General features: G+C 48.2%; 2 protein-coding genes and 1 pseudogene across 4 annotated transcripts in view; 2 read left to right on the top strand and 1 right to left on the bottom strand.

Moving 5' to 3' along the window:
- The first annotated feature begins 573 nt into the window (after positions 1-573).
- SFTPB (surfactant protein B) lies at positions 574-13,643 on the top strand. Its single transcript, XM_044659313.1, has 10 exons — positions 574-643; positions 2,387-2,520; positions 4,726-4,797; positions 5,215-5,340; positions 6,380-6,523; positions 8,109-8,198; positions 10,296-10,479; positions 10,633-10,793; positions 12,725-12,805; positions 13,464-13,643. Exons 1-10 carry the CDS (start codon positions 574-576, stop codon positions 13,641-13,643), a joined length of 1,242 nt encoding a protein of 413 aa, XP_044515248.1.
- Positions 13,644-16,917: 3,274 nt separating this feature from the next.
- Positions 16,918-17,047, top strand: LOC123238559 (annotated as a pseudogene).
- A 3,222-nt stretch (positions 17,048-20,269) lies between these two features.
- USP39 (ubiquitin specific peptidase 39) overlaps positions 20,270-27,213 on the bottom strand; it is a 35,456-nt gene continuing 28,512 nt past the window's right edge. For 2 of the 3 annotated variants that reach the window (XM_044663054.1, XM_044663056.1), the window contains 3 exons: positions 26,804-26,939; positions 24,776-24,862; positions 20,270-22,532 (listed from right to left, as the gene is read on the bottom strand). In XM_044663054.1, coding sequence (XP_044518989.1) covers positions 22,485-22,532; positions 24,776-24,862; positions 26,804-26,939 — 271 coding nt within the window. In that variant the 3' untranslated portion in view covers positions 20,270-22,484. Of the gene's footprint in view, positions 22,533-24,775; positions 24,863-26,803; positions 26,940-27,213 lie in introns of those variants that run through there. The other variant, XM_044663057.1, reaches the window with a different exon arrangement.

The raw sequence follows: 27,213 nt of genomic DNA, 5'->3' as shown, positions 1-27,213 counted from the left end.
AGGGGATTGGATTCAGTGACCTTGAAGGTCCCTTCCAGCTTGAAATCTACCATCTTCTTCTGCTCTCAGAACTCAATTTCCCCTTTTCTTAGTCTCTAAGAGTGACAACAGAATCTGAGCCATTGGGGTTAAAGAAGCAGGTAGAACATAGGTAGTAAAGTGAAAAAACAGAGGTGGGGAGGATAGATAGCAAAACCAGTAAGTGGGAAGAGTGGGAAGTCTGAGAGGTTGGGGTGTGGGGACCCAAGGAATTGGTCTCCACTGGAAATTGCCAAAGATCAAAGACCTTGAGGGCTCTCTAAGGGGAAGACAAATATCTGGGATCTTGATCTCATCTCTCTCCATCTCATTTCCTCTTCCTCCTCCTCCCCACTGCCCTAGACCATCCCCCCTCCAAGTGCCTTTTCCCTGGCTCAGCTCCCTGATCTCAGCCTCAGCCCACCCCCCACCGCCCCCCCCAGGGCTCACTCCAACCTGCCACCTTTCCCTCCACTCCACCATGGTGCCCACGCCCCCAACAATAAATGCTGCAGCCAGGAATCTTGAGTGACAAACCCTACTGGAACCCCCACCATGGCTATAACTGGAAACCTGCCATTGTGGCTGCTGCTGCTGCTTCTGCCTCTCTCCAACCTAAGCCCTGGTAAGTCATTCCCCTAACCCCAAACAAAAGAGAGAAAGTGTTTGGGCTCTCGGCGTCAAAGGGCCTGATTTCAAGGAGGTCCCCACTTCTGATGCTTAGCACCTGTGTGACCTTGAGTGACACACAGCTTCACTTTGCCTCAGTTTCCTCATTTGTATTACAAGGAGGGGATGAGAGGGCCTCTGAGGTCCCTTCCAGAGTGGGACCAGGGGCCAGGGTGGAAATCTGAGCCAAGCAAATGGAGAGTAAAAATTGGAAGGGATTGGAAGAGATTCTCTCTCTGAAAACCCTCTAGGGAGACCCATAAAGAATGAAAAATAAAGATGGGAGGAAGGGGGTGGATTATGTCTGTAGAAATATTCAGAGCAGCAATTGGGTTAAAAAAATTCACGAGTAAGAGATGAGGAAAGCATGGATAGATAGTAGTTCATCTGAAAAAGATCTGGGGAGGTTGGTGAACCACAAGCTCAAGATGAATCAACAGCATGATACAACAACCCCCCCACACAAAAAAAGCTCATATGATTCTGGGCTAAATTAAGAGATGGAGGCTCCCAGGAATAAAGAGGTGATTATCATCCTGTTATACTGTCCTTTGGTAAGACCACATCTGGGGCATCAGCTTCAATTCTGGGCAACATAGTTAAGGAAGGACATCGATAAACTAGAGAGTATATGAAGACACCTCCAAGGATGGTGAAGGTACTTCTGGGTTTATAGGGAGAAAGGGGATAGATTGTCTTATGAGAAGTGGCTGAAGGAACTGGGGACATTTAGCTTAGGAAAACAAAGAGGTTCAGGGTAGCATAGTGAATAGAGCGTCAGACCTGGAGTTGAGGGAACCTGGGTTCAATCCGGCTTCAGACACTTCCTAGCTGTATGTCCCTGGGCAAGTCATTTAACCCCCATTGCCCAGTCCTTGCTACTCTTCTGTCTTAGAACTGATCCTGAGACAGAAGGTAAGGGTTTAAACCAGTGGTTCCCAAACTTTTTTGGCCTACCGCCCCCTTTCCAGAAAAAATATTACTTAGCACCCCTGGAAATTATTATTTTTAATTTTAATAGCAATTAATGCACCTGTGGCCATCACTGCTCCCCTGGATCACTGCAGCACCCACCAGGGGGCAGTGGCGCCCACTTTGGGAATCACTGGTTTAAACAAAACTAGACTGAGACTCATAATAGCTGTCTTCCAAGGACTTGAAAGACTGCCATATGGAAGAGGGGATAGGCTTGTTTAGGAAGGAGGATATCGATAAGTCGGGTCATGTCCAAGGGAGGCAAAGAGGCTGTAGAAGGACTTCGCGTTCATGCCCTACAAGAATCAGCCTGGGTGTCCATGATCACAGACTTCAGGAGTCTGAAGGGCTGCCATGTGGGAGAGAAGGCGTCCACTAGTTCCGCTTGGCCCCAGAGGATGGAGAACTGCAAAGGAGCAGATTTAGGTTTGGCATCAGGAAAACGTTCTAACAATTAGTAAGATCTAAAGAGGAATTGGCAAGTAGTGATCTCCCTCCCAATGGGCATCTCCAAGCAAGTTGGATGATCACTTGCTGGGGTGGGAGGGGTGCTGGGTGGCGGAAACGGCTTCTTTTCTAAATACAGGTTGGACTAGACCGGTTTGGGTGAGAGGAGGTGCCCTATGAGACTCCTTCCCACCCTAATTTTGGGGTTCTGTGGAGCTTGGCGATGGGTGCCGGGCAGCCGTGCACCCCAAGTAAGGAGGTTGTTTTGGGTCCTCAGCTGCAGCAGCTGGAATCCCCACAGGACCAGCTTGTGACCAGGATCCCGAGTTCCAGTGTCAGGATATAGAGACAGCTATTCGCTGTGGAGCTCTGGGCCACTGCCTCCAGAAGGTCTGGGGACATGCCAGCGCAGTGAGTACCAGTTCCTGGGGCACAAGATGGGATTCCAAAGGGAAGGCATGAGGAATTCCTTCCCAGAGATGAGCCATGGACAGTAGGGAGTCTCCATAGTATGGGAAGAAGGGGAGAAGGGGAGAAGGGCCAGTCCTCCCCCAGGTGCAAGTCCCTGAGGTCACCTTGTGTCTTGTACATATCTATCGCTCTCCTCCAAACCTATAAAGGTATTTCTTTGTATCTTGTACATCCATACATTTATCTTGTATCTTGTACATCCCTATAAATGTACACAGCATTCCCCCCATTAGACTGGAAGCATCTTGAGGATAGGGGGTATGCATTTACCTTTTTTTGTATCCCCAGAACTTAAGGTGGTGACTATTAAGGTAATGTGATTAAAAATGCTTGTTGAGGGGCAGCTAGGTAGCACAGTAGATAGAGCACCAGGCCTGGAGTCAAGAGGACCTGGGTTCAAATCTGGCCTGAAACACTTCCTAACTGTGTGACCCTGGGCAAGTCACTTAACCCCCATTGTCTAGCTCTCACCCTTCTTCTGTCTTTGAATCAATACTAAGACTGAAGATAAGGTGGTGTGTGTGTGTGTTTTTTTTAAGTAACAATAATAGTGATCACTAAAATGCTTGTTGATTCCTGTAGTATAGAGAGAGGGGGTCATATAGTTTTTTCAAGCTTTGGCTGAGTTCTGAAAAGCAGTTAGGGGTTTGGAATCTTGAGGGAAAAGACAGTTGGTTTGAGTCTCCCGTGGAGAGAGGTTGTCTAACCAACTGAGCTTCTTCCTTACCTATCTGTACAATTGAAATTTAGCCTAGCTTTGATATATTTATTTAAGAAACTATTATTTTGGATAAACCCTTTATATCTTCCTTCCCAATATTATTTCCTACCTTCCCTCCTTTACCTTATATGTCTGTGAAGTTAATAAGGAGAGTAATTAGAGAGGAGTTCAAATCTGTGGAGGTTAATTAATATTTGACAGTTTTAGATATAAAGAAACTAGTCAGTCATCATTTATTCCCTTTAGATATCAAAAGCATTTTGTAAGCTGAGTTAAAGGCTGGTCCTTACTCAGACTCCATCTCTGACTCCCTTCTCCCACCTGAGGTTCCTGAGACAACTGTTAGGGCTTTTCTTTGATCCACTTTCCTGACACATCAACCTTTAAAGATAATAAACCCTTTTGTGTTTTAACAGACTTATTAGTATAATTGGTCAGTTATTAAGAGAGGGAAGAAGAGGGAAAGAACCAACATACTCTGGGCTTGAAGGGAAGCCGGTATCCATCTAGGAGGAAGGTGTAACTTCAAAACAAGTCCCTTCCTGTGAAATTAACTAAAGCCTGTTTGTTAATTTCAGTTTAGTCTATTTCCCTCAGCCTGTGTTTGAGTCTGAGTCCCAGTCTGTAAAGCCTGCTTGTTTGTCTGTTTAGTGTAATTTCTCCTCTCCCTGAAGATTTCTGTTTCCCTTCTGTGTTATACTCCTGACTTCAGTCCTATTATATCCTGAATCTCCTTAATCCCAGCCTACCTGTAACCGAGATTACCCACTTAGCAAGTCTCTGACAACCTCCTTCCAAAATTCCCTTATCCCACACACCTTTCCTCAAATTATCCCCATTACATTCCTTGATTAATGATTGATTGGAACCTTGCTCACAGTTCAGTTCAGTTCCACAATGTGTTGCACCAAGCCTCATTCTTAAGCCTTTAGGATAAAAAGATAAAAAGGAAATAATCCCTATCCTTAATGATACTTTAGGGGTTTTTATCATTTTAGCCTTTCCAATCAATCCATCAGGAAATAATTATTAAGCACCTACTATGTGCCAGGATACCAAGAGGCAAAAGATAGCTCCTGCCCTCAAGGAGCTTACAATATAACTGGGTAACATGTAAACTAATATATTTGAGGCCAGCTACAATAGAATAAATAAGTAACAGAGAGAAAGCACTAGAATTAAGAGGAGGTGGGAAAGGCTTCAGAGTAAGAAAAGAGACTTAGTTGGGATGTAGAGAGAGGCAGGGAGGTCAGGGGACAGAGTGGAGGAAGAAGATCATTCCAAGCATGAGGGCAATCAGAGAACATCCTCAGAACTGAGAGATGGAGGATGTCTGGGTTCTCCGCATCATCACTGAGATACTTTGACCCTAAGAAGAATCCTTCCTTCCCTGTCCCCTGTTCTATTCCTTTCCTCCTTCACAGGATGACCTATGTCAAGAGTGTGAGGACATCGTGACCATTCTCACCAAGAAGGCTAAAGAGGTCATTTTTAAGGTACTGAAATCCCTCCTATCTTGGGGTTGGGAGCAGATGGTAGAAGGCAACAGGAAAGGCACAGAAAGGGACCAGGACAGGCTATGGGCAGAACATGGAGGGGTGCAAGGACACTGGACAGAAGCACAGTACAAAGAAACTCTAGAGACACCAAGTCTAACACAAAACCATAAAGATCCTTGAGTTAATTAATTGGGTTCAGTCCCTGAATGGAATTGATCTTTGATTTGTCTTTCTCTTTATCATGACCTGATGTTTCTCTCTTAAGTCCTCTACCCTCAGATACCCCATTGTTTTCTCCCATGTCACCTTCTTCCTCCAACCTCCCTATATCAATCTCCTTTGGGTCTTTCTCCCCCAGGTCTTCCTTGGCCCCTATTTCCTAGGTCTTCTCGTAATATTGCATTTTCCCTCTAGAAAACCATTCAGCACTTTCTAGAAGAGGAATGCTCCAAATTGCCACTGAAGCTCATGATCCCAAATTGCCAGCGCGTGATGGAAGAATACTTGTCCCACGTCCTCCAGTACTTCCAGGGACAACTTGTGAGTTATACTTCTGTGTGTGTGTGTGTGTGTGTGTGTGTGTGTGTGTGTGTGTGTGTGTGTGTCTGTCTCTCTGTCTCTGTCTCTGTCTCTGTCTCTCTCTCTCTCTCTGTCTCTCTCTGTCTTTCTATCTCTGTCTCTCTGTGTCTCTGTCTCTGTCTGTCTATCTGTCTGTCTGTCTCTCTCTCTCTCTCTCTCTCTCTCTCTCACACACACACACACACACACACACACATACACACACACACACACACACACACACATTCCTGGTTCTCACCCAAGACACGTACCCTATATACATACCCATTGCTCCTCCAAAAGTCCCACTTACATGGCACTCATTGGGCAGACCCACAATGGGACTCAGATATATACCCAGAAGGCATTCCCCCTGCATACACACAGGGACCTAGCCCACATTTACACAGGGTACTTGCCCTACCCTACACACACACAGAGAACCCACTCCACGTATTTACATACAGAATATTTGCTCTACTGTCTAAGAGCAGCCACCTTCTTATACACACAGGGTACCCACTCCACATGCATGCCCAGAGCACTCACCAGACTCACACGTACCCACATACAGAATATTCACTTTACTAACACCCTACATAGAGCTACTGACACCATCTTACCTCACAAACACACACACGGCACACCCTTTCCAAATACACAAACTCCCAGATATGCCCATGGACTCATCTTCTGTCCATTGACCATCTATTTTATAATTGTTCTGTTGTTTTCAGTCATGTTCAATTCTTCAGGACCCCATTTGGGGTTTTCTTGACAAAGATACTAGAATGGTATGCCATTTCCTTCTCCAGATCTCCTCTCCATGCCCCTAGTTCCCCCTGAGCTCCACACATCGTCTCTGCCCCCACTGAGTGCCAATCACTCTACATGGGCCAGTAGATCTTCCCTACATCTGATCTCAGATTCCTCTTCATCCAGAATTGGGTTGAGACTAGGGATTTCCCCACTTCCCTGGTTGCCATCACCTCTTTTAATGTCTCTTGTTGCTTCCCAATAGCCAAACAAGATATGTGGAAGCCTGGGCCTGTGTGAAAACAAGGTCCCATTCTCAGCATGGGAACCAGGATCTCAGGATCTCTCAAAAAAGGTGGTTCCAGCATTTCTGGAGGACTTCCCACGGAGTCCTGGGGCTCACACCCAGGTGAGTTACCTCCCCTTAAGGAAACCGTTAGCTACTGGCCTAGTCTGAGAACTCTTCCTCAGAGAACAAAGCAGGAACCTGATCCATGGGAGAGAGAAGAACAATGTTCTGGAGATGGCAGAGGGAGCCAGGTCACCACGATGTGAAGCTGGATGGGTTTTCCCATCAAATGTTCCTTGAATGAATCAAAGCATCCTGACCTTCTGTCTTTGAATCAATTCTAAGGCAGAAGAGCGATAAGAACTAGGCAGTTGGGGTTAAGTGACTTGCCCAGAGTCATATGGCTAGGAAGTATCTGGGGTCAGATTTGAACCCAGGACCTCCTATCTTTAGGATGAGCTATTTCTGAGCTACCTTGCTACCTCATGGGGAGGGCTTTAAATTTCTAACAGAGCATGGTGCTTTGTATATAGTAAGCATTTAATAAATGCTTGTTGAAGTGAACTGTTTTTGGACACTAATCATTTTTCAGTCGTATCCAACTCTTAGTGACCCATTTGGGGTTTTCTTGGCAAAAAAAAAAAAAAAGGAATGGTTTGCCATTTCCTTCTCTAGCTCATTAGACAGATGAGGAAACTGAGATAAAATAGGGTTAAGTGATTTGTTCAGGGTCACATAGCTAGCAAGTGCCCGGGGTCAGATTTGATCTCACCATGATGAGTATCAGGAAAGCTATCCACTGTTCCACCCAGCTGGGCCATTTATTTTTGAATAGCATAGAGGGCTCATGGGTTGTGAAATTTAGCAAGAGCTCTGTCCAAGGTTCTGACCCTCCACCTGTTCTCTGCTGGGGCCCACCAGGGAGGGAGAGTGAGCCACACAGTCCTGGACCATGGAAACAGTGGTAGACCATCAGAGAAGGTCCACGAGGTAGCATGAGAAGGGCCCCAGAGTTGGCTGGGCGCCCCAGAGAAGTCAGGGAACAGGTGGCCAGGAAGGGAAGGATTACAGAGTCTCCAAACTGAAAGGAACCTCAAAAGCCATTTAGCCCAATTCATAACTGAAAAAGACCCTTTTCTACACCATTCCCAAGAAAGGACTACCCAACCTCTGCTTGAAGACCTCCAGCAACAGAGAACTCACTCCCTGCTGCAGCAGCTCAGTTAGCTTCTAAACAGCTCTCATTGATGGGAGGTTGTCCTGACATGAAACCTAATTCTGCCTTTTTTTAACCTCCTCCCAGTATTCCTGATTCTCCCCTCTAGGGTCCAACAGAGCAAGTCTAGTTGCTCTATCAACACTTAGCACAGTGGTTGGCATACAAAAGGTGACTACTAAATGTTTATTAATTGATCATGCACAGCCCTTCGAACCCTTGAATACAGATAATTCCTAGAGGCTAGGATTAAGGGTCTCTCCTTTTGGAGATATTGGAAATAGAAAAAGACAGAAGTCACAGGCTCAAGGGACATTTGGTGGGACCAAGAGAGAATAAAAAAGCTGGAAAAATGGGAAGAAAAGATACAGGAAGAGGGAAAGGGAGAGACTAGAATAGAATCCTTGAGCAGTTGCTGGAAGAGAAGGGAAGGCAGGGGGCTAATGACAGGCCTTTCCAATGGACTGCCCTCTCCTTTTCCTCTAATAGGACCTCATGGAGCAGAAGTTTCCCATTCCACTTCCCTTCTGTTGGTTCTGTCGAACCTTACTCAAGAAAGTTCAAGCTGTCATCCCCAGGGTGAGTCCAGGGTGATCCCTTTTCACCAAGGCCGATTCCTTTTTCCGATCTTGATGGCTTTGCCCCTTCCAGTGCTTCCCTGGGTCCCCAACTGGCCTACCCGAGGCTGATAGATATTGGCTTAAAGGCATCTTGGTTCCTGGCCCCATCTCCACCTCCATGACCCCAGGAGGCTCAATTCAGATAGGAATGGGCCTTGGGTGGAGAGGAGCCTTCATCTGACCCCTTCTCATGGATCACATGTGCTCTCACCCTTTGCTAATGGGCAGCTTTGATTGTACGTGTCCTTAGCAAGGGACCAGAATACTGGTGGCCAACTAGAAAGGACCAGGCACAGGTTTATGCCATCCCTAGGCTCCCCAGGACAGTTCCCGATTCAGGTATCCCTTCCACATTACAGGGGCGAGGGGTGCAGAACCCCTGCAATCTGGAAATCCACATAAAAATTGTTGGCCTTCCCTACATGTGTTATGATTAAAAATAATAAAGATTGATATAAATATAGAAATTAGTATTTTAATTAAAGTCATGCTGATAGAGATAAAATCATTAGACCACGTGCTGGTAAGAATTCAAACTCCTGCCTCAGGCATTTTACCTTTTCGTATCTTCCCTCCCCTGTAGCTAAAGAGGGCGACCTCCTCCTCCCCCGGAGATTTAACCCCTCTCTTACATCATCATACTTCCTGTATGCCATGAGGAATCATGGGAAATGTAGTTTCAAAGTCTCTCACGTGTCCATAGAAAATATATATATATACTTTTAGATGGCATTTCCCAAATTTCAATTAACACATGCCAGAAAAGAAGTGTTTACGTGAAAAGAAATTGTGCATCTTTGTGGCATTCAAAATAAAATATACTGATACTGCAGAATACTATATGTATAGGGGGCAGCTGGGTAGCTCAGTGGAGTGAGAGTCAGGCCTAGAGACAGGAGGTCCTAGGTTCAAACCCAGCCTCAGCCACTTCCCAGCTGTGTGACCCTGGGCAAGTCACTTGACCCCCATTGCCCACCCTTACCACTCTTCCACCTCTGAGACAATGCACCAAAGTTAAGGGTTAAAAAAAAAAAAAAAAAAAAAAAAAAAAGAATACTATATGTATATTTGATGCATTTCTGAGTTTCTAAATTTTTTCGATGTCATCTTCTGGCCTTTACATGTCATCTGGGGCTTCACAAAACTCCCAAACAACCATTTAATTTCCTGTGTCAACCCACACTGAGTTGAAATGGCAATGGGAAAAGTCACAGTGTGGAAGGGATACTGGTATATACTTGGTTACTTCGAGCACTATCCGAAAGCCTAGAATCTCTGGTTATGCCCAGAAAGAACTGTGGGTAGAAACACGCATGACTTCTAGAGACTCTAGAGAGAACCTTGACTGCCTCCTGCTACCCTGGATTTCCCTCCACAGCATTTGAGTTCTGGGGATGAAATGGGAGAGAATTGGGGAGAGATCACTGAAAGGAAACGCCTCCTTCCCTCTGTTGGATGAGGATGCCTGATTCCACTTGAGTCACCCAGAGCTCCTAAAGGCCATTCTATCAAATCTGGTCTCAGGACACTTCCAAGATGGGTGACCCTGGGCAAGTCACTTAAGCTCTCCATTGCCCAGCCCCTACCGCTCTTCTGCCTTGGAGCCATACACAGTATGATTCTAAGATGGAAGGTAAGGATTAAAAAAAACAAGACCTCTCTAAAGGGTCTGGGGGCTGCTCTCCAGAGAGGGAACCCCAAGTATTCCCCCACATCTCCCTTCCTCTGGGAAGGCAGGGGATTTTCTAGACCTCAAACCTCAGTCCCATTGCTCCTAAGCCTCTGAGAGCCTCCTCTGTGGCCTCATCTTTAGCCCCATTTAGGACATAATGGAATGGAAGCTCCTGGAGGGCAGGCTGGTCTTTGGATGCCTGAAGCAGGGATCTAGGTTGCCAGATCTCTCCAGGAAGGGCCAGAAGTTTGTGAGATGACCTGGAGATGTTGGCACACTCCCCAGGGGTCCGAGCCTGCTTCCTGCCTTCGCCTTCTCGTGCTACCCCTCCCCACATCCTCCTGCCCTCAGAGCCCCCTCTCCATCCATCCTCTTCTCCTCTAGTCCGTGCTGGCGGTGGCAGTCGCTCAAGTGTGCCACATCGTGCCCCTGGTGGCGGGGGGCATCTGCCAGTGCCTGGCCGAGCGCTACACCGTCATCCTGCTGGACGCTGTGATGGGCCGTGTGTTGCCCCAGCTGGTCTGTGGCCTTGTTCTTCGATGTTCGGCTGATGCGAGCTACAACCTGGGTGAGCCACAGCTGGCAGGGCGCTCTCTGTGGGCTTTGGGAGGGTCTCCTTTCTTCCCGTGTCCGTCTGTCCCTCTCCCTCTCCTGGACGTCCCCTCTGGCTTTGGCCTCTCTCCCTCCGTCCACCTTATCTCTGCAGATCCTGTTATTTCAGGGCTGCTCCCGGACCAGTGGACACCCTCAGACCCGGACTGCCGCCTCTGCGTCTCGGTGACCAGCCGGGCATCATCAGAGCTCCCGGGGAACAGCACGGAGAGGGACATAGAGAAGACCCTGATCAACATCTGCAACAACCCCCAGCTGGACTGGCAGGAGGTGAGGGGCTCCAATCCCCCCTCTTCCAGGAATACCATGGCCAGCACCCACGGATCCACTTCTTTTACGGCTGCCAAACACTCACCATTCAGTCCCCACCACTGCTCTCTCTCCCCTCTCTCTGCAAGAATCAGAACCTCACAGCTAAAAGTGGTATCGGTGACCCCCTTGTCCAAGGCCCTTGAAAACACACTTGAGGGGGCAGCTGGGTGGCTCAGTGGATGGAGAGCCAGACTTAGAGACGGGAGGTCCTGGATTCAAATGTAGCCTCAGACACTTCCCAGCTGTGTGACCCTGGGCAAGTCACTTAACCCCGATTGCCTAGTCCTTACCGCTCTTCTGCCTTAGTACCAATATAGAGTATTGATTCTAAGATGGAAGGGAAAGGTTTAAAAGAAAACAAAAAGCACTTGACAGGGGCAGGGCAGCCCCCCATCCAGCAAAGGCTTTGTAAAACTGAAAAGAAGTGAGAGGAGGGGGATTCTCAGCTCAGGTTGGAAGGGGCTTCGGAAGCCACGGAATCCATCCCTGTCATTTTACAGATGAGGAAACTAAGGCAGAAGAGATGCCATGATTTGCCCAGGCTTACCCTGTCTGAGGCAGGGTTCCAACTCAAGCCCCCCACCCTATCCACTGTACCATCTAGCTTCCTATCATATACATGGACCACTTCTAGAGGCTAGCAAGTACAAGAGTTCTTGAGAAATTCCCTCTTTGGGGAAAAAAAATTCCCTTTTCAGGGCAGTAAAGAGGCTCAGCGGACAGAGAGCCCAATCTGGAGACAGGAGGTCCTGGGTTCCAATCTGACCTCAGACACTTCTCAGCTAAGTGACCCTGGGCAAGTCCCCTAACCCCAATTGCCTAGCCCTTTCTGCTCTTTTGTCTTTAGAATGAATACTTTGTATCAGAAGGTGAGGACTTTGGGGTTTTTCTAAAAAAAAGAAATTCCCTCTTCGAATTCTTTGTGCTAAGGGATGGCTCTCTTGAAAAGGGTGGAGGAGGGAGATCCAGAGAGAAATATAGGTGATATAAAAGCGTATCCATTAAAATAGATCTTTATAAAAAATATCTGATCTCTTCTCCCGTGGCCTTATCATCTAAGAGAGAGAAGACTAATAAAATGTTTGACACTTACTAGCTAGATAGCCCTGGGCAAGTCCCTAAACTTCTGGATGCCTCAGTTTCCTTATCTGTAAAATGAGGAGAATAATAGCCGCCATCTCCGGGGGGGACGGAAGAGTGACACACACAGCTTCGCTTTATGATCCTTCGAGCGAGGGTTTTACCGAGAAGAGAGTGCTGAATCGGTGTAGCCGTACATCATCCCATGACCCACAAAGGATCATTTAAGAAGAGGCAGTACCCGGAGCCCAGACATTCCAAGGGTTCTCCCCAGACACCCGAGCAACCTGAGCGGCCAGAGCTCAGCCCAGATCACGACCTCCGGCTTGCGGCAGCGGGTCCAGCCTGGCCCAGTGACCGTTAGCAGAGCACAGAAGCGTCTGCTTCCTCACTGGGTCTTACTGGACCCAAGCGCAGCCCCCACCTCCTAGGGGGGTGCCGAGGATCAAATCTGACCCCATCGTAAAGTATGATGGAAACGCTAGCTGGAATTTGGGGCACAAAAGGATGCTGGGAACGTCTCAAGCAGGAGAGCGATAGGCAAAGTATAAAATAGAAAATGGGGCTGGGGGAGACCGGATGGCCGCTGGGGTCCCATCCTAGCCAGAATCCTCCAGCCTCCACAGCCCGAGACCCACCTGCCTCCTATGGTCCTGCGGGGCCAGCACACGAGAGGTGTCTCGGTGACTCGATGGCCCGATGGATGTTGGGGCTGGAGAGACACAGAGCCATTCTGTGGGAGGGGGGACGGACCCCGGCGGGCTAAAGACCATTTCCCCAGCCCTGGTCTGTGTGTTCTGTCCTTCCAGTGCCAAGGCTTGGTGGAGCAACACTACCCGTCCCTACTGTCCTTGCTGCCCCGAGGCCGAGACCCCCACCTCATATGCCAGGTACGTTCGGCCCCCTCCGCTGCCCGCCTTCTCCTCGTTCCACCCAACTGCCCTGCAGGCCCCCCTTTATGGCATTAGACGTTTATTTGCTGAGGTGCAACCATCAAGAATAGAAACACAAACGTCTCCTCCGTTGAAGTTTGAGTCTTTTAGCGTTTTGGGTCAACCAAGGCCATTATGAATAACGTGCAGGTTCTGCTCAATTCTGCAAGAAGTTGGGGCTAGTCTTAGGACCTGCAGCCTAGCGTAGATAAGTCTGGAGTGGGCCAGCCACAAAGTCGTGGATTTTCGGCCAAATCGACTCAGGAAGGCCCCGACCTTCCGTGGTCCAGCTCTCCCGGGGCCATGGTCATCCCAGGGTCATGCCTACTCGTGCGGGGCGCTCACCAACCATGTGTGCCCCAACCGTGCCCACAGTCTCGCCACATCTTCTGATACCGGGAAAATCGGGATCTACCGAAGGCCCAGGGAAGCCTCGAAGGGGCCGCCGTCCCGTTGGTTTGGTGGTCTGAGCAGAGAAGAAGGGCGGCCGCCTCCCTCTTCTGTCCTTAGATCTGTCCTCTTCCATCCCAGAGCTAGGGAAGGAGGGAGGGATTGAGGTAACGAAGGCTCTCTGTCCTGCTCTGTCCCCTTCCTGGACCTGATTCTCCTTGGACAGGCTCTGGGAATGTGTGAGACGGAGCTCAGTCAACGGAGGATGCCAGCCTGTGCCCAGGGCCCGACCTTCTGGTGCTCCAGCATCGAGGCTGCCAAGCAATGCCGTGTGAGTGCCCCAGATGGAGAAGAAGGGGGCAGGAGGAAGCGAGGGCCTTGCAAGATCCGAGTCAAAGAGGCTTAGGAGGGTGGGATGTAAAGGCTCCTGCCCCAGGACCACGCCAACCCAATCCAAACCCAAGAGGACAAGGTGAACCCTGACCCTTGCCCAGCCAGCCTGACCAGGACTTCTGAGCCAAAGTGCTAAGTCTCAGATGACCATCTCACTGGAGGTTTTCTTGTGGTAGAAGTATAATATCTGTGTAGGGAAGAGGGAAGAGGATGGTTATGGAGTCAAGAAATCTGAGTTCAAATCCTGCCCCTAGTTTTTGCTCCCTGTGTGACTCCAAAATAAGTCACTAAACATCTCTGGGCCTCAGTTTCCTCATCTGTAAAATAATGGGGCTGGACTAGACTAGTATTATGATTCCATGTTCCTCCCCCAAGGTCATGTTTCCTGCTTGTTCTCCCATCCAATGGAGACTTGAGATTAAAAAAAATGCTAAAAGCGTCTTTGTGCTCCCCCATCGGTGAGATCCCTCCTATATTAACCACGAGTGGTATACACTGTGTGCCCAAGCATCTGCCCTCTGCCCTCAACACATCTCCAAATCAGTGGCCATTCCACAGCTATTCCCAGAGAAGGATGCCACCAACAGAGGGCATGTGTTTCCTTGCTTTTAGGCTGCCCTGTACTGCAAGATCCACAGGCAGGATTGATGCTCCCCCAAAGAGGGACCCAGAGTGGCAGTTTCCAGGAAAGAGGCACCCAAGAGCCCAGCCTGGGCTGGCCAGTCACCGGAGCCTCAAGGGAACGTCTCCTCCCACGGCTCTCCTGACCCACAGCTGGAGTCTGATTCCATTTGTACTTGGAGGTTGTTTCTTAGGACCCTACAGGGTTCCGATGGGTTCTTCCACCAGTCTTTCCTTTGACCCAGCAGCTGCCTCCACCACTCTCCTTGTTGAAGAGAGAGATGCCAATCCTGTCTTCTCTTTGATCCGCTTCCCATCCCCATCCTTCAAATAATCCACTCCAATGTAATAAATTAAAAAAACAAAGACAAATAAAATTTTGGATTCGAAACCCAAATGCCTTGAAGTTTTCAATGTTGGAATTAATCAGGAGAGTTAGGCAGGGAGGAAGGAGTTCCTCATTTCTCCACCTATTCTCTCCATTCACAAGGTCAAGGACCCAGGTGCCAATGGATTTTCCAGAATTATAGATCTTACTGTGCTATTTCCGCACCCAATAAACTTCAGTGGCTTCCTATTAACTAGAGGATCAAACACAATTTCACTGGTATTTCATACTTTTTCAATTTGTATTTTTAAGTTTTATTTTGTTGTTGGGTCATTTTTCAGTCACGTCTGACTCTTTGTGACCCCATTTGGGGTTTTTTCTTGGCAAAGATCTTAAGAGTGGTTTGCCATTTCCTTCTCCAGCTCATTTGACAGCTAGAGAAACTGAGGCAAACAGTTACGTGTCTTGCCCAGGGTCACACAGCTAGGAAGTATCTGAGGCCAGATTTTATTTGAGCTCAGGAAGACAAGTCTTCCTGATTCCAAGTCCAGTGCTCTATCCACTGCACCATCTATTAATCCATACGTTTTATAGTGTATATAACAAATGTATAATGTATCAGAAAGTTTTAGAATGTCTATCCCTTAGTAGAGTGAGTGGTACGCACATGGACCTTTAGATGGCCCTAGAGTGAATAGAATTTTGGTTCTGAAGTCAGGAAGACTCATCTTCCCACGTTCAAATCTGGCCTCAAACACATACGTAAGCCTGTTTCTCTCACTTTCCTCATCTGTCAGATAAGCTGGAGAAAGAAATGACAAACCACTCCAGTATCTTTGCCAAGAAAAAGCTCCAAATGGGGTCACAAAGAGTTGGACATGATGGAAATGACTGAATCACAACAAAAGTATCTACGTGATTTATAAAGGAGCAAATATGAGAAAGAAAAGGAGGGGGTTCGATTCAATGCCCACTAAAGCCTCTCCTGGTTCCAAAACTAAGAGAATATATCTGTGGATAACAGATAGGCTGGGCCCCTCCCAGCTTAGACAAGATGGTGGCCAATTAATGACTTACTCAAGATTTAAGGTGTTTACACCAAGACACTGATAGTCAACAATCCCCAGGAAATGAGAGCTGCCCCGTGACACTCATCTTCAATGAGATAAGGGCTTATCAGTCCTACACCATCCAGGGGGAGCAGGAAGTGGATCATCACTCAGAGGATGACCAATGGATGCCTCCATTGTCTAAAGGATATAAACAGACAGTGTGGAGCTCACACCTTCCCAGCTTAGGAGTGTAGCCAAGCTAACAAAGGGCGTGAAGAAGCTGGAGAGCATCCTGAGAAAGTGACCAGGAAGAGGAAGGGCAATGGTCAGGGCATGCCCTAAGATTCATTCAAGTTGTTGAGTGGGGGGGAAGGGAATGGACATGACACCTTCACAGGTCCTGGATTGACTATCACTTGGTCACTTGGAAGAGGGGCTTCAGAGATCAGAAAGTGGGGAGTTTGCAGAGATGAAGATCTAGGCTTCTTCTAGGGGTACTTCCTGACAATGAGAGCTTCCCAAAGTGGAGAGAGAGCTGCCTGGGGGAACCCAAATAATGGTTTCCATCTCCCTCCCTGAAGGTTTTTTTTAAAATTAAAATTTTTATTATTGTTTTTTTTATTCCGTCCTCCTTCCCTTCTCCACACCACCTGGCTTCTTGTCTTTTGTGTTTCCACTTTTCAGTTCATTCTCTGGAGGAGTCATTCACAAGTTCAAATATTAAATCTGGAGCCATATACAAGGTTCCCTTGGTTCTACTCATTTCACTCATTATCTCATGTAGTTCTTTCCACATTTTAAAAAAATTAGCCCACTGGAGTGAGAGAAGCAGCACCAGGAGAACACAGGAAGGGCAATATTGTAGGACAATCAGCCGCACTTGACTTCGCTACTCCCTCCCCTACAAGGCCTCGGGACAATTTGGAAGAATTGTTGGAGTCAGAATGCAGATAGAAGAATTGTTTATTTGGGTTTATGTTTGGGGGTTTTAGTTTTACAGACTCATTCACGTATAAAAATGACCAATATGGAAATGTTCTGCATGATAATATATGTATGACAGAAATATATATATATATATATATATACCTATATATATAACCTTTAGAAAAAAATCAAAAATAAAAATAAAATGGGGAGGTTCCAGGCAGTCAGTGGAGAGACCTGGAGTCAGGAAGATATGGGTTTAATTCCTTCCCACTTTCTTTTCTCATTTTCTTATTTTTTAAAGAATTTTTTACTTTTATCTCCCCCAATTCCACATAAAAACAACATTTTAACATTTGATCACTTCTCAGCCTTTTGGCTAAGATCAAGTATAGTAACATGTTTTGTTTTAAAATTTTAATTGAATTTATATTCAAATTTGAGTTGCCCATCCTCTCACCCCCCTCTCCTTGAGAGGATGAGCCATCTGAAGTTGATTTTACCCGCTGCCTGAGCCACTGGCTGGGTGATCCTGTGTCAGATGGAGATAACAGAGCTTTCTTATAGTCACAGTTTCATCCTCATGATCCTCCTTTTCTTATCTATGAGATCTCCCAGAACTGCTGATACGGAGGCAACGAGGTGGCCCCCCCTCGGGAGAGCCAATACGCAGTACTGACCCCAAGACAAGGGAAGGGTTAAAACAAACCAAACAGCGTGCGCTCATTTCGGGTCTTCCCCGGCCGAGCGGCCCAGCTGGACCCCCATAAAGCTGCGTTCTCGGGGCTCTGCCCCTTCTTCGGGTCTAAACCATCAGCACGACAATTCATCAAGCCCCAGCTCCTAACAGGTTTCTATTTTCCAAGGTAGAAAGACCCTGAAAACTTAACCATCATCCGAAGGCGTCATCCGGTTTCTTTATTGGCCCTCTTGGCCCTGCGTCATTGGGAAATTTAACAAGCGCAGCTTCTGGAGAGAGCTGGCTGGCTCAGTGAGCCGAGAGCCAGGCCTGAAGATGGGAGGTCCTGGGATCGAATCTCACCCGACACTTCCCGAGGGAGCGACGCTGGGCAAGTCACCCGATGGATGCCCTCCGCCTCGCCCTCGCCGCTCTTCTGACCTCTATCCGCCTCAGTTTTCTCATCTGTAAAATGATCGTGGGACCTGCCTCCCGCGAGTCACGTGTTGTATTTCTTTTACCCACCTTAGAGCCCCCTAGAAATGCCAACTGTTATCTTTAAGGGGACTCATTTTTCTTTGTCTGATTATTTAACTTTTAAATTTTTCTCCTGCTCCCCTTAGCTATCCACACGTTCTCTCTCCTTCTGAAATGATCGTGTTTGTAGTCGTTTCTTTACATGGTGGCATCCCCCACCAGAATAGAAGTTCCTTAAGGGTGGGGACTTCTGTCTGCGCACCCCTGTGCCTGGCACACTGGAAACCCTGGAACAGCTGGGCCTGAGTGGGCAAGCCCGCAGCTAAGGAAAGCCCTCCCTGCAGCGGGAAGGCAGAGGGGCTGGCCCGAGGGAGGAGGGCCGGAGGAAGCGCCTTCCTCCTGTCCCATTTGCTCCCTTTATATTCCTTCTGCCGTGGCCAACTAAACGGCCCCCTCCCCAGACTCTTGTCCTGCACACCAGCCTTCCTCGTGCCTGGGGGGAGGCCCGGCCCAAGCCTTTGCCAGCTCCTCTCCTTTCACTCTCCCTAGTCCTCTCTTGGCCCTATTTGCCTGGGTATGTTTTGCCCACGACCAGCCACCCCAACAGGGGGCGGGTGAGCTCTTTCGGGCGGGGGTTCCTTTTTCTTCGGCCTCTGACCCCCCCCTTGCGAAGGCCCAAAGGACTCGGACGTATGGAATGTGGAAGTGAGGCGGCCGCTCCGGCTCTTTTCTCGGACAGAAGTCAGGCACAGCTTGGAGAAGGCTGCCTCAAACCACCAGGGTGGTCGCTCGCCGTCTGCCCAGAATCACGAGTCGCTATTGGAAGGGGTTTCATTCATTCTGCCTTCTGAGCCCTCTCCCAAGAGCTCACCACAGCCTGGGCACATGAGGCTGCCCCACCTCTGGCCAGCTGCAGGGACCAGCAAGCTTCTCCTGGGTGAGCCTCCGCTGCGTGACAAGGAGGCCCCGAGCCCTATCCTACGGGCAAGCTGAAAGTTCTCACTCTACGTATGTGGGACTCAGGCGGACAGACCCGACTTTCTCCCGGCCTCTGGCTAGGAAAGCCGCCAAGTGCAGACACTGAGCATGTCGTAGCCGAGAGCTGGCTGGCCTTCTAGTCCGATTTAAATCTGAACAACGATCCCGCTACAACAGGACCCACGAGCGGCCATCCAGTCTTTGCTTGGAGCCCTCCAACGCCTTTGGGATCATTTTTACCATGTTTTTCTCAACTCTGACCCTAAAACTGCCTCTTAAGTGTCCACTTCTTACTCCTATTTTTGCCTTCTAGGACAAAGCAGAACAATCCTAATCCTTCCACATGAGTCACTTAAATATGAGAAGACAGCTTAGTTAGGTTCCTAAAGTCTCCTCAGAGAAATAACTATTTGATTATAATTTATTCTTTAATTTGCCCACAGGAGGGAGCCATCAAGGTACCCCAGAAAGTTTAAGGCTGAAAAATATACATGTAGCACGAACATTAGGATGGCTCGATTTCCTCTCCCCGGGCCACAGAGGCATTGCAGAAAGAATCCCAAACATAGAACCCAGCAGAAATCCTGGGATTGTACACCTACTCCGCCACCTGGCAGCCGTTACTACTAGATAAAGCATACGACCAGGTCTGCTTCCTCATCTAAAAAATGAAGATAATATTGACACTACCTCACTCCCAGAGCTGTCAAAAAAGTACACTATACAAAATCAGCAGGGAAAGAAATTTCATTCAAAATAACTACAGAATGTATAATACCAGGAGTCCAGATATTAAGCCAGAAACAAAAATGGGACTAAATAACTGGAGATATTCATTGTTCATCATCGGGCTTTGGAAATATACTAAAATGTTAATACTTACTTTAGTTGACATATTTGATGCCAAAGTTCTAAAGAGATAAAACATTAAAGCTAGAAAAAAAAGTTCACCTGACAAAAACCAAAAATCAAGAATTTCAAGGAAAATAATGAGAAAGGAGAGCCGCTTAGAATGACCAGATCTCAGATACTTCAAAGCAGGAATTATCAAAATGGCTTTGTACTAGTTTGCCACTCTGAGCGAGGGGAACTAAGCCACAGTATAAGTTGGAGAGAGATAATATATGGTAAGGTTTTCCCAGTGGCATCGAGCCCTGGAACACATCTCCTAGAGACCCATAAACACTCAAGAGTTTTTATATACACATACTGGGAAAAGCAAGCGGATAAAAAATGTCATTGTTCAAAACATGCCAAGCCCCCAAATGGAAAAGCTACAGATCTTACCAGCGATGTACTTTTGCCAAACGCTGTTCATGAATGAGCTGGACTCAGAATTAAACAGGATACCAAAGAAGAGCTTAATCAAAACTTTCTCAGTCAGCCATTTATCCCATTACCACTATCTGCAGAGATGGAGAGGCCCATGGTGGGCACAGTAACACAGAACAAAAAATTCTGAGGAACCAGAGTAAGGAACGTCACCCAAAAAAGATGGTCCTGTCATGTGGAACTGATAAAAGATATCCGAACATCCACAGTGATCCTGTGAAGCTTATGCGGAGGGAAACTGAGCATACGAAAGAAAAAGCGTTTATTTATGTTCTGGAGCTACACACACCAAAAAAGCGGACGGTCCCTGCCCTGGAGGAGCTTACATTCTAACAGCAGACACACACAGGGAGGGAGGGAGGTTTGGCAAGGTACGCAGACAGTGAACATTTGGATCTAGGGAGAAGGCCGATGTACCTTTTCCAGACACAGCGACTTGTCCGTGGCTCCAGAACGATAAAGCAGGGGAGGGAGAGGTGACTCATGTGGTGTGGCTGGAGCTGGCATCCAGATGGAGACCGTGAGGTCTCAGGCATTCAGGGATGACGAGGTGAAAGCTCCAGGGGTGGTTTCTGGGCTGGTCAGAAAAGGGCAGACTATGGATGAGTCCCAGGAAATGGAGCAGGCATGAATGGGAACGGTCATCTGGATGCCATCACAGCTTTGAGAATCTTTTAGTCACCCGTTGTCCAGAGGGCTTTGCAAACTCCCTCACTTTGGGGGGCGCCCAGACAAGCATTCACACACACAGGGGCTGACCAGGAAAGTGAGAGCTGAAAGCAAAGTTAGCAGGGGGCAAGCTAGAGGGAGGGGTTTTTGGCATGACTATTGTCATTTGAAAGGCTGTTGTGAGAACAAAAAAGAATTCAATTTATTCTGTGTGGTTCCCAAGAACACAACCAGAACCAGTTGGCAATCCGAGGTAGATTGTGCTCCGCCCCTTCGTTCTCCCTGGCTTCCTTCAGGTCTTTCTGGAGGCTCTTTCTGGTCCCCCAGCTGAGAGCCCTTCCTTCCTTTGCTCTGCATACACCTCGTCTGTAGCCAGGTACTCCTAGGTCGTCTCCCCTACTAAAATGAGCTCTCCCCGAGGCCAGGGGTTGAGAGGCTTTGGGGGCCTTTCTCTGTATTCCTAGCACTCAGCATGTAAATGCCTGATGAACTTAAAATAAGAACTTCCCAAGAATAAGAGCTCTCCAAAGCTGGCATGGGCTCCCCCCAAGCCGTGGTGAGCTCCTCTTCACTAGAGTCCAAAGGGGAAGTTGGATGGCCACTGACTATACAGGACTTTTACGGACAATATGTGTGATTCTCAATGAGTCCAGAGACACGGAGCGTACGTGAGGTCAGAGCCAAGCTGTTTCATTTCAATGTAAGGGCCCACTGCCACTTTAGACACACCTAATATAAGAAAGCCTCAATTTGCAAAAAGAAATCTGTTTCGAGAGAATTCTCTTTAAAAGCCAGTAAGCTCCTTTGTGTACTTCTAAAGATGACTCAATTGGTAATGGTGTGAAGAGCATGGCACCTTCACTGGAGGGACTTGTGCTCACTCAGGTCCCCTTTGGAAGCCCCCCAAGTTTGCTTCCAAGGGCAGGGCCCTCCTGTGACCTCGGAGGAGCACAAGGGGAATGGAAAGGGCCAGATCATCTGGGCTCCAAATCCCACCTTAGATACCTGCTGACTGAATGACCATGGGTAAAGCATCTCAGCCTCTCGAGTCTCAGTTTTCTCATCTATAAAATGGGGCAAACAATTCACTACCTACTTTACCCAAGGCTGTTGTGATCAAAACGTTTTGTAAATTTAAGGTACCATTTCTTTTGAATCCAAAACAGATTTCATTTTCCAGTGTAGTAATTTCTTCCCCCAGCAAAGCTGGGCACCTCATCTATAACTCAACTTCAGGGAGACGGCTGGAGCCAGGGGGAAGGTGACTTGCCCAGGGTTACACCACAGGTCCCAAGGACTCCCCGAGGCACTAGATACAAACAAGGGCCTTCTTAGTGGAGCTCTCTGGGGAAGAAGAAGCATGGTGTTGCCCACAGGGCAGCCTCCACGTGAGGAAGAGGAAAATGCCAGTGTGCTTGCTGAGTCTTGCTCAGGAATAGCACGTGGATTTTTAATAGGCTCCAGAACACACACTCTCAAAGGGAGCAAGCTCAAGAAGGGTCCCAGCGCCCTGGAAGGAACGATGAGGGCTTCTCTCAGGGACTCTCTCAGGTAACTGGCCTCTCAGAAATAAATTACATCGGTGAGAGAGCCCCAGCCCGCTCAGAAGCAGGCAGGAGCAGGAATGGAAGACAGAATAACAGAGGAGGACAATGGAGTTACACCGAGTCTGAAAGAGGGACAGCAGAGAGACCCGGCCCGGGAAACGGGGAACCGGCAGCCTCGTCTCCCATCCTGTCCTCAGAAGATCCCCAGCTTCCCTAGCTGGAGAGGAAGGAGGCAGGAGCCCCATCACGCCCCCTGCTGGTTGGTTTCATCACTGTCCCGTCTCTTCCATATCTGTAAAAGATCACAGTGGATTCCAGGTTCAGCTTCTGCCTCATTCACACACAGCCCCTAGCATGGGGGGGGGGGGGGGGGCGCCGCCTCTTCCCTCCCCTCCAGCCCATGTTCACCTCTTCCCCTTTCCAACTCCCTTTAATTTAGTGTTATAAAAGAAGCAATCAAGGAAGAGAACAAAAAGAGGGCTCCTTCCTTGTTCCGCCCAGTGCAGTCTTCCCTAAGGAAAAGGAGTCCATCGCTACACTCCCAGGCCTCCCTTCTTGCTAGCCTCCGAAGGAAGAGGACCACACAATTACTACCTAAATCTCCATCTCTCCAGAGATTCCCTAACTCTGCCTTCAACTAGGTCCAGGTCTCCCCCACCTAAAACATACCCCCAGACCTACTTCTGGCTGGCCTGCTCTTCCCCAGCTTCTCCAGGGAGTCATCTGGGCACCCCAGCTCCATCTCCACTCTTCGTTAAGAGCCGTTTATGACCTGAGGCCAACAGATCTCTGGTCGGAGCTCCCCTTTCCTACTCCAGACTGAGGTTCTTTCACTATTACTAAGCATCTTCTAGGCCAATCCATTGTCCTCAGTCTCCAACATCCTCTCCACTGGTGGCTCTTAGCACTACTGCTCACACCCCACTGCTTCCTGAAACTGGCCACCCTGGGGCTCCCATAGAGGCCTAACCTGCACCAACCTCAGTCTTTCCAACTAATCCTTCCGTGGCCCTCTGCTCACTCTATAACACACAGAGCTTCCTCCATCCCATCGATGCTAAGGACTTCCACATCGCCATCTCCTCTTCCACTTTAATCTTTATTCTATCTAATCAGTCTGAGGCCTTTCCAGGTTCTCTCCCAATGGACTATCCCACTGGACATGGGAACCCTCACTCAAATCTCAAAATACTGATAACCTTAAATCTTCCAACCAACACTTCTTTCATGTTATTATTAACTTGGAATCTCTTTCTAGGACACAATACACCCTTCGGAGCTCTCCACCAAAAACCAGGCCCTCCCCCACTGCTTCAGGACGACAAGAGAAGGGAAAAGAGCGCAGGACTTGTTCCTCACCACTGCTTCCAGGCTGTTCCCCCACATCTTTCTGTCAATGAGTTCTTCCCTCCCCTAATGCCCTACACTGCCTCATGCTTCACCACAGTCGGGCTGGGTTCTCAAAGGCTACACCTGCTAGAGAGCTCTCCTGGCCAAAAGTTGGCCACTTGCCTTAGTGATTCAGAAGACAGAGAACTAACAAGAGGGAATTCTATCCCGGGTCTTACAAGGGAGGTCTGGTCCCTGGGATAGCACTGCAGGAGCTCCGATAAGCTGGAGAGCGGGAAGAGAAGGGCCTTGTGTCCATGGCATATGAGGATCAGTGAAGAAGTAGGGGGTGTCTATCTCAGAGAAGAGAAGCCCAGAGGGGTATCTGAAGGGCTGATCTGTGGAGGAGGCATGGCATCTGTGCCATCTTCCCCAAAGGCAGAAACAGGAGCAAAGTGTGTGCTAGGGGTGGGGGTGGGGAGGGCCCTGAAGAACAACCCCTTGTCAAGTGTGTTGTCCCAAGGATTCTTTTCATGAAAGGAGTCAAAGCACTAGATGGCCACTGCAGTCCCCTCCCAGCCCTCAAACACTGATTCAGGGAAGCTCTGACACATCCAGCACCAAACACGAAAGGCAGGAGAGCCATACCCAAGGCGTCTGGCTCTCTAAATACTCAAGTGCTGCATTTCACCCCCAATCCTGCCTAATGCAGACATTTCTCTCTCCTCATAGAAGCCTGCCCATGCACCAAGGCCAACTGTCTTCTCTCTCAATACAACACATTCCTTCCCACCTCCAAAACTTTGCTCAGGTGGTTCCCCTCTTCAGAAATGGCTTCCCTATTCCCTACTGCCCAGGGAAATGCTGCTGGACCCTTCCATGCCTAGTTTGATCCGATATTCTCAACATTCTCTGACTCCATTCAGCCATCAAGAATTTCACTTTGTCTCTGCCTAGCACAGGTTTTAGTCCTCAAAGTCCTTGTGTGTGGGCAGTCAGTGAAGGCTCCATCCTCTTCAGTGCATTAAGGATCCCAACCTCTCACCATGCACACTGACCCCAGCTAAGGGGACAGTTTAACACCCCTCATTTCTATACAACAGAACAAAGAAGCACAAGTACATTTCAAGCGTGCTGGGCATTTGAACCATTTTTAGGGTCTGCTCACTATAAAATCTCAGTGGTTGTTTCTGCAGCTGCCCCTACCTGTATGTAGGCCTCTGACAGCGTGATCATCTGTGGGAGGATATCAGTGACTTGAAGATCCTGGAGCTCATACCACTTGCCTGTCCCCTAAGGGGCAGGGGGGAAGATATAAAAAAAAAAAAAAAAAGAGTTCATTAACCCCAAGAAACCTAAAGGGTATAGCAATCACAGAGCAAGGAACAAAGCTGAAAAGCAGAGGCCACAAAGAATATGGAGAAGAATGCCCCAAGTGAGAGGTGGCCATGTGTGGCCATTAAAGGGAGGGAGCTGACCTCTGCAGGAGGAAAGGTGCTCTGGGGCACATTCATCAAACCCCTCCGCTCTGCTGTTCCAGAAATCTAGCCAGATCCATGAAGCCAACTTGGGGCAAGCCTACAGAGTGGCAGAAGCTCCCTTTCCCTCTTTTTCTCATTGAAAATTTCTGATCCTGCTACTTCTGAATTGTCAAATACATCTCTGCATGAACCCAGGACAGCCAAACTCACTTGGGAGGATGCCTGATGTCAACCTGTGTAACTAATCACTAAGGTGTGGAAGGAAAGGTTGAGAGCAGACAAAAACCCACAAAGAACAGAGAATAAAGGTCAAAGAAGAAAAGAGGAAAACTAGGAGGCTCAGTGGATAGGGAGCCAAGCCAATGTGATAATTAGATGAAGTCTACACTGCCCGTCTTTAGATTTAATCACCAAAGGTGAGAGCACCTCCAATCTTGGGAGGTCCTAACCCATGTGTGCTGGAGTGAGTGACGAATCAGAATTGACTGACCGCCCCCTGGGAGGTCTATGAGAATCATCTATTGTGACTGGACACACAGGCTAGGGGATGGCACTGGAAGTGACGCATACAGGACCCCTTTAAAAGAGGGAGTTGAGTGAGTGAGGCGGCTTCTGGTTTGGTGAAGGCAACCTGAGGGAGCTTTGTTGGTTTGTGACTGAGACTGTTCCATATGGTGAGTTTAAAGACTGAATCTTCCTGAACTTCTATTAAGAAACTTCCTTTTATAGACTCTGTGAATGAAGTTTACTCCATTCACCTCCAGGCCTCAGGCCCTTTAACTCTTGGCTGAGAGTTAAGATCTACCTGGATTAATTACTGGGATAGATTCTTATTTCCTTACTTCTTCTCTCTCTTCTCAAATGTAAATAAACTTCCATAAAGATCAATTTTGACTTGAGATTATTCTTAATTGAGGATTGATAATAGTTCAATCCTCTGGAGACCATCTTTTAATATATTGAACTCATAAAAACCCCTTTTTTGCCCCTATACCTAGAGACAGGAGGTCCTGGGTTCAAATCTAGCCTCAGATAACTCCCAGCTGGGTGACCCTGGACAAGTCACTTGGTCCCTATTCCTCAGCCATTCCTGCTTTTCTAAAGCCTTGGAACCAGTACACAGTACTGATTCCAAGACTGAAGGCAAGGGTCCAAAAAAAAAAAAGTCCAAGAAGGGCCACTGGTTTTTACTTATTCCCCTCCTGCCTGACCCAAAACAGGAAGCTCTTCTTAGGGAAGAGAGCATCAAAAGCAATCAAATTGAGACCGTGGTGGGCATTTGAAAATAAGTCAGAAGCCACGTCTGTTTTTACTGAAGAAAGATTTTAACTGCTCTGGCTCCTAAGAGATGTTAACAACAAGAATTACTCACACTGGCTAAGATCAAACAACCCGCACTAGGCCTATGGAGACCCAAAATCATGGCATTCTGGGCCAAGGAAGGTCCTTGGTGATCATTAATTCAATCACTTCGCCTTTCGGCTCAAGAACCCAGGACCAGAGAGTTTAAGCCCTTGGCTACTAAAAGTAGAGCTTATAGGAGAGCACAGGCCTCAGGGACCCTGACTCGGCCCTGCCATCTCCCATGAGAGTAAAGTCTGAGAAGCAGAGAGGATCACCCAGACAGGAGAGCCACTGACCACACTGGCAGGGCTGTCTCCATCCCTTCAGCTGATGAGGCCCTACCCCAACACAGCCCAAAGGATGAGCAGCTCTCTCTGGTGGACTCTCCCAAGGGTGGTCCCACACTCACATGGTGAAGCACATGGATCCGGTAAGAGCCCTCGGTGGGCTTCCCATCATGCACAATGTTGGCGATAAGGTCGTAGGTGGTGTCCTTGTGTACGGCCTGTACTTCCTCAGAGAGATATTCCCTCAGGTCCACATTTCTGAGGCCAGAAACAGCAATAAACGGAGATTAGGCAGAGGTCAGAGCAGAGAGCATTAAGAAAACACAGCCAAGGGGACCCCTGTGGACCGAGAGGGCAGCCTTCTCTGGGGGGGCCCTCAAGGCGGCTCTAGCACCCTACCATTGGCTCCCACACTGGGACCATCTGGGCACCATTTGCTACAATAAGAGCAGAAAAAACCCATGACCTAAATGTCAAAGGCAAATTCTAAAAAAAATTAGGAAAGAACTGGACCAAGCACTTTCACAGCTCC

This window comes from Gracilinanus agilis, chromosome 2 (genome assembly GCF_016433145.1).
Source record: "Gracilinanus agilis isolate LMUSP501 chromosome 2, AgileGrace, whole genome shotgun sequence".
Classification (NCBI taxonomy): Eukaryota; Metazoa; Chordata; class Mammalia; order Didelphimorphia; family Didelphidae; genus Gracilinanus; species Gracilinanus agilis.
Note: the sequence above shows the minus strand (reverse complement) of the source record. Positions and strands in the feature narration are given on the sequence as shown.